The sequence below is a fragment of the Symphalangus syndactylus genome, chromosome 13 (assembly GCF_028878055.3).
Source record: "Symphalangus syndactylus isolate Jambi chromosome 13, NHGRI_mSymSyn1-v2.1_pri, whole genome shotgun sequence".
In the NCBI taxonomy this organism is placed as follows: domain Eukaryota; kingdom Metazoa; phylum Chordata; class Mammalia; order Primates; family Hylobatidae; genus Symphalangus; species Symphalangus syndactylus.
The window spans coordinates 24,026,966-24,043,458 of NC_072435.2; the positions used below are offsets into that span (position 1 = coordinate 24,026,966).

General features: G+C 58.4%; 1 protein-coding gene and 1 long non-coding RNA gene across 8 annotated transcripts in view; one reads left to right on the forward strand and one right to left on the reverse strand.

Annotated features, from left to right (window-relative positions):
• TTYH1 (tweety family member 1) overlaps positions 1-16,493 on the reverse strand; it is a 21,249-nt gene continuing 4,756 nt past the window's right edge. For 2 of the 6 annotated variants that reach the window (XM_055238930.2, XM_055238928.2), the window contains exons 3-14: positions 15,288-15,399; positions 14,266-14,486; positions 9,916-10,011; positions 7,336-7,408; positions 6,765-6,840; positions 6,105-6,160; positions 5,805-5,897; positions 5,463-5,555; positions 1,008-1,150; positions 822-867; positions 546-629; positions 1-382 (exon numbers count right to left, since the gene is read on the reverse strand). In XM_055238930.2, coding sequence (XP_055094905.1) covers positions 588-629; positions 822-867; positions 1,008-1,150; positions 5,463-5,555; positions 5,805-5,897; positions 6,105-6,160; positions 6,765-6,840; positions 7,336-7,408; positions 9,916-10,011; positions 14,266-14,486; positions 15,288-15,399 — 1,051 coding nt within the window. In that variant the 3' untranslated portion in view covers positions 1-382; positions 546-587. The remainder of the gene's footprint in view (positions 383-545; positions 630-821; positions 868-1,007; positions 1,151-5,462; positions 5,556-5,804; positions 5,898-6,104; positions 6,161-6,764; positions 6,841-7,335; positions 7,409-9,915; positions 10,012-14,265; positions 14,487-15,287; positions 15,400-16,493) is intronic. The other 4 variants (XM_055238931.2, XM_063615455.1, XM_055238929.2 and 1 more) reach the window with 2 other exon arrangements.
• The window catches only part of LOC129460759 (uncharacterized), a 23,643-nt gene continuing 18,654 nt past the window's right edge, over positions 11,505-16,493 (forward strand). The window contains exon 1 of one of the 2 annotated variants that reach the window (XR_010115221.1): positions 11,505-11,814. This is a non-coding gene — a long non-coding RNA (uncharacterized lncRNA). Of the gene's footprint in view, positions 11,815-15,414; positions 15,582-16,493 lie in introns of those variants that run through there. The other variant, XR_010115222.1, reaches the window with a different exon arrangement.

Genomic DNA, 16,493 nt, shown 5'->3' on the forward strand with positions numbered 1-16,493 from the left:
TGCTTGTAAAATAGTCTTCCCTTTTATTTTAAATCAACCCTTTTCCAAGTTAGTGCCACGAGTTGAGATCGGGGGGTCAGAACCCACTGGGACGTGGCAGGGGCAGCAGGGGGACTCACGTCCCCCGCCCCCAGCTTAGCCCCTCCAAGGATGGGACCGGCAGCCAGGGATGAAGGGTGCGAGGCTGTCTGCCCCCTCCCCTGCCAGCCCTACTCCCTAGTCGGCCCCCTCGGCTACTCCCAAGGCCAAGGACAGAAATGGGGGCACAGTGGCCAAGGGCAGGGAAGCGGTCCTGTGCAGGCTGTCCGTGGCCAAGAGTGTTAGTGGTCAGAGCCCAGGCGGGCTGGGTTAGTGGGGTCTCCTCCGGCAGCCAGGGAAGGAACTGCGGAGAGAGGGAGAGACAGGGCAGTGATGCAGGCTGGAGGGCCTGCCCGGTGCGATCCACCCAGCAGGAAGCACGCAGCCCGTGCCTGGAGCAGCTCGGAGGGCGGGAGGGGAGGGCAGAGGCCAGGCTGCGGGAGCTGGGGTGGCCCTTGGAAGCTCACCGAAGAGGGGAGCCAGGCTCCAGTCTGGCCGGGAGGAGGGGCTCAGATAGACGACTGCCACTGCACAAAGCGCTTGGATTCCTGCTGGGAGATTTGGGGTGGGGGGTGGGGGGGTGGGGGGAGGGAGAGGAGGGAATGGAGTGGGAATTGGCTTTGTACTGTGGGACCCCAGACCCTCCTCCCTCAGACCCAGAAGTCCTGGCCCCGGCCCCTCCTCCCTCAGACCCAGGCATCCAGGCCCCAGCCCCTCCTCCCTCAGACGCAGGCATCCAGTACCTGAGGGTTGAAAGGGTCGTCATCGTCTGTGTCATCGTAGTCGTCACTGGGGTTTGATGCGGGGCATGGCAGAGAGGCGGGATGGGGACCCATCAGGAGGCTGCACCCCCCACCCCCGCCACCGTGGTCCCCAGGTGCTGCCCCTCCTCTTCCCTCCCCAGGACCCTACTCTCCCCCGCTCCTGACCTGGGTGGGAAGAGGGCCCAGGCTCGGGGCAGGCTACAGAGGGCAGTGGCCAGTGCTCCTGCGGACAGCAGGGAGAAGAGCAGCAGGAAGAGCAGGCCTTCCAGGGCGTCTTCGCACAGGCCCCGCAGGGCTGCGCCATAGTCCTGAGGAGAAGGCATCATCAGGCTGTGCCCCCCCGATCCCCTCCCCCACCAGCACACTCTGTGCACACCAGTCTGACCGTCCTCCCGGCTGTGGTACTGCGCACGTCAACTGACCGCTCTGTGCCTCAGTTTCCCCTGTCAAAGGGCAGTTCTGAGAATACAGTGGGTACAGTGGGGTCGTTGGTGCGATAGGCCTGTCACTCAGGAATTAATTGCACAGCCTCCAGACTTGGCTTCTCCTGAGCTGCACCCCCCCTTGTCATTGCAGGCCCCTATCTCCCTTTCACATGGGTCCTCCCCGATCCGCACCCCACATCCAGAGCCAGTCCAGCATCTCCCACCAGCCCTGGGCCCTCTCCTCCATCTCCATCTACCCAGGAACCTGAGAACTGCTACTCCCGTTTCCTTTCTCTTTCCCGGCAGCGGCACCCCCTGCAAGAGCATCCTCCCCTGTCCCAAGCACCCACAGGCCAGCCACCGCCAGCTCCGCCTTGGTCCAGGGGCGAGGGCTTCGTAACCTGGGCCCTGCTGACATTTTGAGCCCGATCATTGTGGTGACGGCGCTGCCCTGTGTGCTGTGGGATGCTGAGCAGCACCGCTCAGCTCCACCCACCAGATGCCAGGAGCACCCCCTCCCGCAGTGTGACAACCAACAGCAACTCGACACTTGGCCAAGTGTCCCTGGGGGCAGAACTCCTCACCCAGCCAAGTGTCCCTGGGGGCAGAATCACTGGCCTAGAGCACATGGAACAGCACGTAGAAGAACCAACCAGTGGCTCAGGATGACACCGCACACACAGTACACACTCAACATGCCAACAAATGCTGGCTCTGACGACTGTCGTCCCAAGAAACCAGCAGAAATGGCCTTCACCGAGTGCTGAGCATATGCATTCAGTGGGGGTTGACAGAGCCTGCTCTGCCCCAGGCGCTGCCCCCAGTACCAGGAAACTTCGGTAAACAGGACCGAGAAGGTCATCTCAGAGGCTGGTGCGCAACGAGGTAGGAGGGCGGGGGTCAGTGCAGGGCAGGGGTAGGTCGGGTGACCCCACCAGCAGGGATGGGTCCTCCAGGAAGGAGCCAGGCAGAGGGCTGTGCAGAGGAAGCTGGGAGGGGCTGAGGCCAGAGGCAGACATATCCAGGACTTGTAGGTCAGGGCGAGGAACAGGGATTTTAATCCATGTCCAAGGGGAATCACTGAGCGTTTTAAGCAGAGGAAGAACTTGATCGGATTGTGTTTTAAAAGGATCACCCAGCTGGCTGGCTGCTGCGTGGAGGACAGACGGGGATAGGCGAGGGGGGACAGGGAAGAGGCCCCTGTGGTCATGGTGGCTAGGATGCAGGGACGCAGGGCACAGCGGTCGGTCGTGGTAGGAACAGCGGTGGGAGTCCAGATAGGTTTCAGAGAAAGGGCCAACAGAACTTGTTCGGAGAATGGTTGTGGGAAGTAAGAGCCTGAGTTTCTGGCAGGAGCACCTGGTTGAGGTGGGCTGTCTGTTACTATGCCAGTGAGGGTGGGGGTAGGGACCTGTCCGGGCAATGGAGGCCCTGTTTTGAGAGTATTGGTACATGCACACTGTCCTTCATCCTCACAACAGCCCTGCCAGGCAGACACCGACCCTCTCACGCTGCCACCTTTTGCAGTGGCGGAAAGAAGTTGCAGCCCAGAGAGGGCAAGCTACTAGCCCAGAGTCACACTGTCTGGTAGGGGCAGAAGCGATATTGGAGCTGATTCTCTTAGGCTCCAGCGCCCACCCTCCTTCCTCCTCATCCCTGATGTCCCTTACTGTTGATTTTTTTTTAATAGAGATGGGGTTTCGCCATGTTGGCCAGGCTGGTCTTGAACTCCTGAGATCAAGGAGTTCTGATCTGCCCCACTGGGCCTCCCAAAGTGCTAGGTTTATAGGCAGGAGGCACTCATGCCCAGCCCCCTCCTATTTTTTTTTGAAACGGATTCTCGCTCTGTCACCCCAGCTGGAGTGCAGTGACGCGATCTCAGCTCACTGCAACCTCCACCGCCTGGGTTCAAGCAATTCTCGTGCCTCAGCCTCCTGAGTAGCTAGGAATACGGGGGTGTGCCACCACACCCGGCTAGTTTTTTTGTATTTTTAGTAGAGATGGGATTTCGCCATGTTGCCCAGGCTGGTCTCAAACTCCTGACCTCAGGTGATCCGCCCACCTTGGTCTCCCAAAGTGCTGGGATTACAGGCATGAGCCACAGTGCCCGGCCCGGCCACTTATTCTTGATTTTAATCTGTGAGGACCCTGACGCCCTGACGGGGGAGATGGAGACCCAGGGTCTCATGGTGCAGTGGTCGGGAAGGGTAGAGTGATCTGTCCTCCTCCTTCCCTTCCCTCCCTCCACAAAGGAGTCTGGGGGCCTGTATTCCAGCCCAGTTTCTGCCTAGGCCACAGAAAAGTGCCTGGACCCGTTTATCCTTATGCAAAAGATCAGAGCAGCCCTGGGCTGGGTGGGGCCCAGCCTTTCTCAGCTCAATAGTCAGCAATTCTGAGCATAGTGCTTACTCCCCACTCCCTTTTTGGAGTGCCAGTTCCAGAAGGGTGGGGGGCAGTGGGAGCCACAGAAGGGGTCTGTCTGAGCCGGACCAGGGAAAGCTCAGATCCATGCGGTGGTGTAGACAAATCCCTCTTGGGTAGGGTTGCCAGATCAAATTCAGGACTTCCAGTTAAATTTGAATGTCAGATGCCCAATACATAATTTTCTAGTATAAGTGTCTCCCCAGCATTGCACCGGGCATACTTATAGCAGAGTAGTTTGCTGTTTGCTGAATCTGGCAGCCCTCTTCTAGGGTCCATGAGGGGACAGATGGGGAGGGGGCCATGCTTCCTTCTCCAGCGGAAAGAACGAGGCCTCAGCTGCAGCAGGGGCATTGGGCATTGAGAGCAGATGGATGAAGACATTCCAGAAGCAGAAAGGACAAGACTGGGCAACTGCCTGGCTGTGGGGGGCAGAGGGTGGGGCCCTCCGGAAGGTCCCTCTCTCCTCAGTGTGCAGGGGCTGGCTGGCCGTGTGACCTTGGGAAAGTCCCTCAACTCTGCACCTCATCTTCTAAATCTGTTAGGTGGGATAATCATAGTTCCTTCTTCATAGCATTGTTATGACACATCGATGAGTTATCACCTGTGAAACACAACAGGGTCAGGTACTTGGTGAAGGCTATGCAGTGTGAGGGCTTTGACAGGAAGACTGGCCAGGGAAAGGCATCCTCGGGTGTGTGTTTTAGAACAGCTCTTACTGGTTTTGTTTGTTTGTGACAGAGTTTCACTCTTGTTGCCCAGGCTGGAGTGCAGTGGCGCAATCTCAGCTCACTGCAACCTCTGCCTCGCGGATTCAAGTGATTCTCTTGCCTCAGCCTCCCGAGTAGTTGGGATTATAGGTGCCCACCACCATGCCCGGCTAACTTTTTCTATTTTTAGTAGAGACGGGGTTTCACCATGTTGGCCAGGCTGGTCTTGAACTCCTGACCTCAGGTGATCCACCCGCCTGGGCCTCCCAAAGTGCTGGGATTACAGGTGTGAGCCTCCGTGCCCGGCCAGCTCCTACTGTTTTATAAGGGGAATTTTTTTTCAATCCTCACAGCCATCCAGTGAAAAAAAAAAAAAAACAACTCGTCCTTCCTCACAGTATGGGTGGGAAGCAGAGTCAGCCACGCTCACCTGCCTATGGCCGTGCAGCCTGCGGCAGAGCCCAAACTGGAGCCTGCAGGACACCAAATATCTTTCCTCCTTGGCGCCCTGCCCGCACCTGCCTGTCCAGTATATGAACAGCATACACAGTGTATGAACGCCGCAGGGGAGCTGGGCAGGTGCCCACTCTTGCAATCCCAGGTTTATAAGTGAGGGAACTAATTGAGGTACAGAGAAGTTAGGTGACTTGCCCTTGGTCAAGAGCTAGGACTAGAACCCAGGCAGTCTTGCTCCAGAACTCACTGAGCAGCAGCCTCTAGGAGGGAGGGAGAGGCAGGAGGACAGAGAGAGGAGAGAAGACAAGGAAGGAAAAGGTGGCAGGAATGGACGGGGAGGGTGGGATGGGGACCCGGCGGGGAGTGCGGGAGTTGAGGGGGAAAGGGAGGGAGGAGGGAAGGAATATGGATAATGCTTGATAGGTAGGTAGAGGACAGGTTATAAATAGGTAGAGAATAGATATAGGACAGATAAATCATATAAACAGAGGATACAGAGATATCCTCAGGCGCAATGGCAGGGGTCCAAGGAGAGGAAGGAGGTAGTTCTGTGGGTCGAGGCAGAGGCTCCCCGTGGGAGAAGAAATTGGGAGGGGGAAGGGGTTCACCTTGTGCAGGCCGCGGCAGTGTAGCAGTGCCACCAACTGGTGGAAGTTTCCTTCTGTCACATTCAGAGTCTCCTCCAAGGACAGCAGAGGCTTCTGCAGGGCGAGGAGAGGTCGTTTTCCCACGAACTCTTCAGGCCCGCCCATCGCCCTGGCCCCGCCCTTCGGCCACGCCCACGACACAAGGCCCCGCCTAGCTCTGCAGCCCCGCCCACAACCCAGGGCCCGCCCACACACGGCCAACCGGTCTGGCTCTTTGGGTCCCACCTACGCCCCACAGCTCCATCCCGCCCCGTCCGCCTTCCCCTTGGGGTCCGCGTGTCTGGGGAGCGCCCACCCACCGACCTGCGCTGAAGGGAACTGAGGCACAGCTTCTCGCTCCAGGCCCAGCAGCTGGGAGTGGATGTTGGCCAGAGCTCGCTGGGACAGAGTCAGCCTCTGCGGAAAGAGAAAGGGAGGGAGGAGGACCCAGGCGTATACGCCCCCGGCCCTCTCTCCTCTCCTCCGGACACAGCACTCGGGCCCCTGGCCTGCATCCTCCCCGGAACCCAGGAGTCCAGGCCCCAGCCCCAGCCCCGCCCCCTCCCTTCAGAGTCCAGATTTCTGGTTCCCTCAACACCCGTGTCCCTTGCCCGCAGCCCTAACCTGTTGGAAGGGGTTGGAGACGGCCTGGTTGCAGAGGAAATAATAGCTCAGGATGTCTGAAGTGGGAGGAGGAGAGGGGAGGAGGCCGTGAGCCTGGGCCCCCAGGGATATCCCGGGGGAAGGCCGGGGACTGGGGGTTTAGCAGGGTTAGGGGCCTCAGCTCAGCCCTGGAGCCCTCCTGGAGCCAGATGGCCTTACCTTCAGAGACCCGCCAGCCCCCCGTCCTTTCTGCTCCTGCCACAGCCAGAGCCGGCGCTGGTGGGCATCCCTATACTCCCTGGGAACCCCTGACTAAATGGTGCTCCCCAGTTTTCTCCAGGGGGCCAAACCCCCCATTCCTGACACCCAGGAGCACCCTATCCTGACCCTCCTCTCTCTTCCTGGCACCAGCATCTTTATCCTGCCCTCTTTTCCAGCCCACCAGGAGAGGCACTGCCAGCTGGAGCAGAAGGGATGAGGGTCTGGCGGGTGGTGGGGCTCCAGGAGGGCTCCGAGCTGGGGAGTGGCCAGGAGCCCTGCTTCCCTTCCAGAGGGCTGGGTCTCGCCTGGCAGGCTGCACCCCCACCCCACCCTGGGCAGGACCCGGGCACAGAGGAATCCTGAGGAAGCCAGGGCCTGCACTGCCCAACCCGGCGGACCCACCGGGCCCTTGGAAATCACCTGAGCTGAGCCCTGTCTCCTCCTGGGTCAGGTTCAGAACATAAGGGTCTGGATTGGAGCAGAAGTCACTGAGGCCCTGTGTGAGGCAGCAGAAAAGGGGCTCAAACCCAAAACTGCCCCGATTCCACACTCCCACAGCACCCAGTGCCTGGGTCCCCAGCTCCCCTCCCCACCCAGGGCTCCAGGTCCCAGCCCCTCCTCCCTCAGACTCAGGAGTCCAGGCCCCTCGTCCCTCAGACCCAGGGGTTCAGACTCTCCAGCCCTTTCTCCCCCAGACTCAGGAGTCTAGGCCCCTGGCTCCTCCTCCCTCACACCCAGGAGTCCAGACCCCCAGCCCCTCCTCCCTCAGACCTAGGAATCCAGGTTTCCAGCCCCTCCTCTATTATAGCTCAAACGTCCAGGACACCAATCTGTACCCACTCAGGACCCAGGAAACCAGCCCTAAACCTCAGAGCTGTGATCCTGCCCCCCAATTCCTTTCTCTACTAAACCATGCCATCCCGAGATCCAGAAGTTGAAGTCTCCAGGCCCCCTGAGTCCCAGAGCCCAATGACCCGGCTCTGGCACTCACCACGGCCGTGGCTGCCTCCAGGCCCATGGAGCCCCAGCTCAGGACGAGAACCAGGAGACTCATGACTGTCATCCTAGAGTGGGGGAGGGAGGATCAGCCTGGGGTTCTTAATCTCCTAGCCTAGCCTCTTTCCACACCCCAAATCCCATCACAGCCGTCCCCCGCCTCCACCCACCTCTGGGGCCTGGAGGATCGGAATTAGGGACACAGAAGTTCGGTGGTTGGGAGTAGGCCAGTGGCTGCTGACATCCAGCTGGACATCTGGCTCCTGCCCAGATGAGCAGGGTGTGCAGTATGAGCAGGGCCCTGGCTGGGTGGTCGCAGCTTGGATCCCAGCTCCAAGACCCTGGGACGGTGACTGCTCACCTCTGGGCTCACTTCCCCCAAAGGCTCCCCCAAGTCCACCCACAGCCTGGTCAGCCTCTGGCTCTGCCCTGTCTCCTCTGAGAATGGGAGACAGTGCTAGGGCTGAAATCTGAAAGTCTCTGGACTTTCCGGGTAGGGAGGGGTGCAGGGGGCCGTGTCAGCATTGGTAGGGTGACCAATAAGCAAGAAGGGCACCCAGGGGTCCTCAAACTGAAGGCCTGGCTTCCAGTCCCAGACCTGCCCTGTGTTGGCTAGGTTTATGGGTCTACAAGCCTTCGAGGGGTTTCTCCCACTCTCTCAGGGGCAATGGAGGCACAAGTTCAACTCTGCCCCACCCCACCAGGGCCAGAGAGGACACAGGGACTCCTCCAGTGGGAGTAGCCTGCCTAGTTCAAATCCCAGCTCTAGCACTTCTAGCTGTGTGGGCCTTGAGCAAGTGGCCCAACCTCTCTGATCTTCAATCTCTCCCTCTGTTAAACAGGGAGAAGGGCCGGGCGTGGTAGCTCATGCCTGTAAACCCAGTACTTTGAAAGGCTGAGGCGGGCTGATCACTTGAGGCAAGGAGTTCGAGACCAGCCTGGGCAACATAGCAAGACTCCATCTCTACAAAAATATGCAAAACTTAGGCCAGGCACGGTGGCTCATGCCTGTAATCCAGGCACTTCGGGAGGCTGAGGCGGGCGGATCACCTTAGGTCAGGAGTTTGAGACCATCCTGATCAACATGGAGAAACCCCGTCTCTACTAAAAATACAAAATTAGACAGGTGTAGTGGCATATGCCTGTAATCCCAGCTACTTGGGAGGCTGAAGCAGGAGAATCGCCTGAACCCAGGAGGCAGAGGTTGCAGTGAGCCAAGATCACGCCAATCAACTCCAGCCTGGACGACAAGAGCCAAACTGCAGCTCAAAAAAACAAAAAACAAAAACTTAGCCGGGAGTGGTGGCATAAGCCCGTGGTCCCAGCTACTCTGGAGGCCGAGGTGGGGGGATCACTTGAGCCTCAGGAGACAGAGGCTGCAGTGAGCTGTGATCATGCCATTGCACTCCAGCCTGGGCAACAAAGCAAGACCTTCTCAAAATACAAAACAAAAATAAAAAACAGGGAGAAAGAAGCACCTTCCTCACAGGGGGCATGAGACGCTCCAGGGAGTGCAGGGAAGAGTGTCGGGCACGTAGAGCAAGCTGTGAAATCAGTGTGGTCCTGCGGATCTGCCACAACACTTAAGGATGGCTCAGTCTTGGACTTGGCCACCTTCTGCCTCAGGTCCCTGACCGGCCACATGGAGCCTTATGGTAGCTCCTTTATGGGGTGGAGGCAACTGAAGGAATCAGCGTGCATGACCCTCAATAGACCATCATCCTCATCTGTTTTTTTTTGAGACGGAGCCTCACTCTGTCACCCAGGCTGGAGTGCAGTGGTGCAATCTCAGCTCACTGCAACCTCCACCTCCCGGGTTCAGGCGATTCTCCTGCCTCAGCCTCCCGAGTAGCTGGGTCTACAGACGCCCACCACCACGCCTGGCTAATTTTTGTATTTTTAATAGAGACGGGGTTTCACCGTGTTAGTCAGGATGGTCTCAATCTCCTGACCTCGTGATCCGTCCACCTCGGCCTCCCAAAGTACTGGGATTACAGGTGTGAGCCACCGTGCCCGGCCTTTTTTTTTTTTTTTTTTTTTTTTTTGAGATGGAGTCTCACTGTCACCCAGGCTGGAGTGGAGTGCGATGGTGTGATCTTGGCTCACCACAACCTCCACCTCCCGGGTTCAAGCAATTCTCCTGCCTCAGCCTCCTGAGTAGCTGGGACTACAGGTGCACGCCACCACACCCGGCTAATTTTTGTATTTTTAGTAGAGACAGGTTTCTCCATGTTGGTCAGGCTGGTCTCGAACTCCTGACCTCATGATCCACCCACCTCGGCCTCCCAAAGTGCTGGGATTACAGGCGTGAGCCACCGCGCCTGGCCTCATCCTCATCTTTATTGCAAACACAATGATTATTTCTGCCATGATTCCAGCATACTTCATACTGTGAGGGCTGCCTGTTTTCAGGTCTGTCCCCGCCTCCCTCCTGGGCTGCTCTGACTCTCTTTTCTTCCTGTGTACCCGGCCCTGAAGGACCACAGTCCTCCGTGTAGGAGAGTTGTAAGACTGAGGTCCTGCCTGCCAGGAGAGTGCCAGGCAAGCACTGGGTCCCCCTACTGCCTGTACTTACACGATCACCAGCCACCTGCTCTGCTTCGCCAGGCCCAGGAGGGTGAAGAGGCAGACCAGCAGCTCCAGGAGCAGCAGGAGGACATAGGCCAGCCACCTGGGAGGGGAGAGTGTAGGGCTGAAACCTGCCTCCAGGCACCCCAGCGGAACAGCAACCCCCCACCAACATTCACCCCGTCCCCCAGCTCAGCCTCACATTCACCATCCTCCAAGCTCAGCCTCCTGCTGTTTACTGTGTCTGGGCCACAGCCCAGCTCATCTGTGAAATGGTGTTATCAGGAGATGGGACACTGGAGCGGTTTAGAATACAGGTCCTGAGCACCTGGGACTATCCCTTGGCCAGGCCGCACACATGTGCCCTGTGACCAGGGACACGTGATGTGTCCTCTCTGAGCTCCCCATCCCCAACCCCACCCTGCAGAGTGGAGATATTCATTCTCAGACTGCACCAAGGATCCCATCGCATCCCCAGAGGGCATGACGTCTGGAGGCAGAGGCTGCCTGGTCTCAACCCCAGCCCCTCCGCTTAACTGGCCGGGTAACTCTGTCTCGGTAACCTTAGCCTCTCATTCCTCAGTTTCCCCACATGTAACGTGGGGAGCACAACAGCACTGGCTTGAGAACGTTGCCTCGAGTGGGATGCGTGACTAGAAGTGCTTAGGAGAGTGCCAAGCATGTGGACACACTTAGAGGTTAGCCTGAGCGTGATCGAGGGAACTGAGATGTTATTTAATAGTTAATACTTGGCCGGGCACGGTGGCTCACACCTGTAGTCCCCGCACTTTGGGAGGCTGAGGCGGGCGGATCACTTGAGGTCAGGAGTTTGAGACCAGCCTGGCCAACATGGTGAAACCCCGTCTCTACTAAAAATACAAAAGTTAGCCGGGCATGGTGGTGCACGCCTGTAATCCCAGCTACTTGGGAGGCTGAGGCAGGAGAATCATTTGAACCTATGAGGCGGGGGTTGCAGTGAGCCGAGATTGCGCCACTGCACTCTAGCCTGGGCGACAAGAGTGAGACTTAGTCTCAAAAACGAAAAAAAAAAAAAGTTAATACTTAAATATCAGCGAAGGGCCCACCACCATGATTCAGGAGGTGCAAGCACGCAAGCCACAGTGAGAGACAGGACAGACGGGACTAGCTGGATGTCCGAGGCCGACTAAGAATCCCTAAGCCTAGCTAGGAAGGTGACCACATCCACCTTTAAACACGGGGCTTGCAACTTAGCTCACACCCAACCAATCAGGGAGTAAAGAGAGCTCACTAAAATGCTAATTAGGCAAAAATAGGAGGTAAAGAAATAGCCAATCATCTATCGCCTGAGAGCACAGGGGGAGGGACAATGATCAGGATATAAACCCAGGCATTCCAGCCGGCGACGGCTACCCCCTTTGGGTCCCCTCCCTTTGTATGGGAGTTCTGTTTTCACTCTATTAAATCTTGAAACTGCACACTCTCTGGTCCGTGTCTGTTACGGCTCGAGCTGAGCTTTCGCTCGCCGTCCACCACTGCTGTTTGTCGCCGTCGCAGACCCTCTGCTGACTTCCACCCCTCCGGATCTGGCAGGGTGTCCGCTGTGCTCCTGATCCAGTGAGGCACCCATTGCCGCTCCCAATCGGGCTAGAGGCTCGCCATTGTTCCTGCACAGCTAAGTGCCTGGGTTAGTCCTGATCGAGCTGCACACTAGTCGCTGGGTTCCACGGTTCTCTTCCGTGACCCACGGCTTCTAATAGAGCTATAACACTGCATGGCCCAAGGTTCCATTCCTTGGAATCCGTGAGGTCAAGAACCCCAGGTCAGAGAACAAGAGGCTTGCCGCCATCTTGGAAGTAGCCACCACGATCTTGGGAGCTCTGGGAGCAAGGACCCCCCGTAACAACAGCACAGTGCCCGGCACATAGTAAGTGCTCAGTTAATCCTGCCATTCTCTGCAGGCCCCACAAGCTTGGGCTTCACTAACCCTCGTCTCTGGCTGCTTCCCCCCAGCCTCGCAGGTGCCCCCTCCAGCAAGACTCCCTTGGGGACCCCTGATTTGTCTGTCAAGGGACGCCCAAGTGCGGGGTGCTTTCGCGGTGGTGCACCCGGACGATATTTTCTAGCAATGGTGGGTCTGCCTCACCCTGGCGTCACCCTCATGGCTCCCCCCACTTCCCTACCCTCCTCCAGGAGGAGGAGCTGAGGCCCGGCTTGTGCAGCCCCTGGGCCTGACCACAATGTGGGATCTGGACTTCCTCAAACCCAGGCCTGTCTGTCTCTTGCACCTGCTGCCCTGCAGGTGTGTCCTGACCTCCAGCTTTTTCAGCCCCAGTCAGCCTTCCCCACTGGAGCACAGCATCCTGGAAGGTCTCCCAAATCTCAGCCCATGCCCCGCAGGCAGGGCCCCCAGCTGACATTGGATGAATGAATGAATGATTACTAATGGTCAAAGCAATGAGGACACCATCATGGTGGCCGCTGGGAAGGGTGGCTGCCTGGACGCTGCACAGCTCACTGCCTCCTCCTCCAAATGCCACCTTCTCAGTCCCCCTGATGAACTGCCAGACTCTGTCCCACCTCATCTCCTTCTATAATTTTCTTTTTTTTTTTTTTAAGACGGAGTCTGGCTCTGTCACCCAGGCTGGAGTGCAGTGGCACGATCTCGGCCCACTGCAAGCTCCACTTCCCAGGTTCAAGCGATTCTCCTGTCTCAGCCTCCCAAGTAGCTGAGACTACAGGCGCCCGCCACCACACCCAGCTAATTTTTGTATTTTTAGTAGAGACGGGATTTCACTGTGTTAGCCAGGATGGTCTCCATCTCTTGACCTCGTGATCTGCCCACCTCGGCCTCCCAAAGTGCTGGGATTACAGGCGTGAACCACCATGCCCAGCCCCCTCCGTAATTTTCTCCGAAGTTCTCATGGCCCAGCACCTTACAGACAATGTTTTTCTCCGCGTTTATCCGTTGCTGGCCCCCCCTGGAGGACACAGCCACGTGGCAGGGATTTCTGCCACTTGCTCACTGCCCTGCCCCGCCACCTGGGCGACTACACTTCACATGCACCTCTGCGGTGCTCTCCCTGTGCTAATCGTCCTTCTCAGCACTCACATGCCAACTCAACAATTCGCACCAATTCAACAAGGGGGACGCTGCCCCGATTCCCATTTCACAGATGGGAAAACCAAGGCACATGCCACATGCCTGCAAAATAACTTGATTGCGGCCGCATGGTTAGGGAGGGGCTGGCTGGCTTTCGAGCTCAGGTTCCTGACCTGTAGGTATGCTGCCTCTTTCACCAGAGGGTGCTAAATAAATAATGCTGAACAACACTTTGAGAGGCCAAGGCGGGCAGATCACAAGGTCAGGAGTTTGAGACCAGCTTGGCTAACGTGGTGAAACCCCGTCTCTACTAAAAATACAAAAATTAGCCAGGCGTGGTGGCACGTGCCGGTAATGCCAGCTACTCAGGAGGCTGAGGCAGGATAATCGCTTGAATCCAGGAGGCAGAGATTGCAGTAAGTCGAGATCGTGCCATTGCACTGCAGCCTGGGCGACAGAGTGAGACTCCATCTCAAAAAAAAAAAAAAAAAAATAGTGCTGAACAAACACACATGTCACACGGATGAACGAGTGAGTGAGTGGCCTGCTGGGTTAGTCCAAGGAGTGACTGAGTCCAAGAGTGACTTGCTGAATAGTGAGACGAGGAATGAACGCATGTGTGAATAAGTGAGTGGAGTGACGTGGAGGGGGTGAGTGAGTGAATGGGCGAGGACATGGGCATCAGGATGGTCATGAGGTCCCGTAATCTGTCCCTCCGCGCAGGGTTTATCAACGTCATCATTTTTTTTTTTTTTTTTGAGATGGAGTCTCACTCTATTGCCCAGGCTGGAGTGCAATGGCAAAATCTCGGCTCACCACAACCTCCATTTCCCGGGTTCAAGGGATTCTCCTGCCTCAGCCTCCTGAGTAGCTGGGATTACAGACGTCTGCCACCACGCCCGGCTAATTTTTGTATTTTTGGTAGAGACGGGGTTTCTCCATGTTGGCCAGGCTGGTCTCCAACTCCTGACCTCAGGTGACCCGCCCACCTTGGCCTCCTAAAGTGCTGGGATTACAGGCCTGAGCCACCGCGCCTGGCCAACCTCGTCATAATCGGCATGGTGGCTGGATCATTCCCTGCCAATGGGTGGGGAGGGGGGTCCTGTGCATTGCAGGGTGTTGAACGGTCCCTGGGCTCTGCCCACTGGATGCCAGCAGCGCACACACACACCCCAGCTGTCACAACCAAAACTGCCTCCAGACATTGCCAACTGTCCCCCCGGGGACTCCGCCTGAGAGCTGCTGGCACGGACAGCAAGAAGAGCAACCTCTCACCTGTACTCCTCCACGAAGGACACATCTTCAGCCACCTGCAGGGGGCTCAGGGGCACTCCCTGCCAGAAGGCCAGCCCCTGCAGCTGCTGGGCCACAGCCTCCGCCTGCCGCCGAGCCCCTCGGGCGGCAGCCACCAGCTCCGTGCGCGGCTCGAGCACCTCCTCCAGGGTGGTCAGCTCTGTCCTCACTGCCTCGCCCAGCCTCTCCACCGTCTCCATCACCTGGGGATGGGACAGGGGCTGAGGTCTGGAAAGACATCCTGTGGGGAGCCCGGGGTCGAGGCATGGAGTTTTAGAGGTGAAGGAGGGGTGCATAGTAGCAGGTGTCTGCGATCTGGAGTCTGGGACATCTGAGGATTGAGGAAGGGAAGGGGTTGGGGAGGGGCTCCAAGATCAAGTTCATGGAGTTCTGTGGCCTCTATCCAGAGCTCTGGATGGTTGGTAGCTTGAGCCCAGGGTAGTGAGTCCAGCCCCAGGACGGAGATAAAGTCTGGAGCTTTAGGTCTAAAGTCTTCATCTGCCTTCCAGAATCTGGGGTCTCAAGTCTGGGTGCCATGGTCTAGGGTCTGCAGCTGGACATGGAATCTAAGGCCTGAGGTGGGGCCAGGCCTCAGCCCCAGGGCCCAGAATCCCGGAGCTGAGGTCGGAGCTGAAGCCTCAAGTCGGGGACCTGGGCCTCAGGGCGGGGGTCCCTGAGCTTGCTTACGGGCCAAGAATCAGGTCTGGGGCCCTGGATCTGGCCCGTGGACAGGGGCTGGTGTCCCTGGTGCTTGGTTTCTGTGTGGCTTGGGGGTCCCAGGTAAGGTCCAGGGCTGGGCATGGGTGTGAGGTCCTCAATTTGCAGCCAGGGGTGGGGGTGGGGTGGACAGTCTGAGGTCTGTGGGTCTCAGGATGAAGTTCTGAATCTGGGTTTCTAAGCTTCAAGCCTGGGGTCTTAGCTCTGAGTTTGGATCCCTTTGTCCTTGGGTGTGAGGAGCCCATCCAGGTATGGGTCTGGGGTCCCACTGGTTGCTGGCCCCTCACCAGGTGGTCAGTGGTGCTGAGTGTGTGGTTGGCGTGCAGCAGCGCGGAGCTGAGCTGGGACACCCCATCACTGGTCTCACTGTTGCCATAGAAACCGATGCCAATGCCAATGCTGAGCAGAGGAGGAGGGAGAGGAATCTCAGCGGGTCCCAGGACCCCGGGGGCCACCGTCCCCTCCCACCCCATCCCCTCCACCTCGCCTTCTTATCCACCCCTCCCATCTCTCAGCCCCACCCCATTGGTCCAGCCCGTGGGAAAAGGACGACTTCAGCCTGGCCCCCATCGGTTGCCAAGGTAACGGGAAGGCCTCACTCCCCCAGTGGAGGGACGTCATTGTGATGCTAATGGTGGGTGGAGTGGTGGGGGGGAGGGAGCCCCCGATTTAACTCGCACCTCCCTGGAGCAGAACCCCAGTCACACCCAGCCCGGGATGGGCCGTCTTCCCCTCCCTATAACTGCCTGCCCCACACCCTTCCCCTGCATCCTTTGCCAGGCAGGCAGCCCTCCTGGCACCTGTCCTAGGGTGTCCTAGGGTCCTTGGGGCCCGCAGTGCCAACCCTTCAGTACTGAGATGTCCCCCGCCCCCACCTCCTGGGGGTTCCTAAGGGTACGAGGGGGGCAGCTGCCACCATCTCCTGGGGGGACGCTGAGCCTGGAGCTCTCAGCCTTCCCCCACCTGGGACCCCAGCTTCTGGCCAGCTGGGAGGGAAGTAAGGGAATGTGGGAGGGAGGCTGGAGGATGGGCCAGAAGCCGTGCCCCCGCCCCGGCCCTGCCAACACACAGAGCTCCATTGTGGGGCCTGAATGTGGGGCCCCAGACCCCTCCCGTCCCCGCCTCCAGCTGGTGTCCCGCAGCGGAGGGGGCGGGAGCGTGACACCCTCCCGGTTCCCAGCCCCTGCTGGGCCTCCACCCCCATCCCTCGGGTCAGATGCCCAGTGTCCCCGCCCCATTGTTCAGAGTCCTACAAAGCTCCTCTTGTTCCCAGGCTGCTGGGGCTGGGGCCGTGTCTCTCTCCCACTGGGCCTTTGTCCACCTCCCCTGTCTCCCCCCACGCCAGAGAGCCGGAGGAGGAAGCGTCCTGGATACAGGGCACCCCCACAGGGCCCTCCCCTTGCACGCTGTGGGTCCGGGGCAGGCCTCTGGCTCTCTGGGACCTCCCGTCTGTGGAAGAGGATAGCCGTCTGTAACCTGTGGGTGCTGCCCTG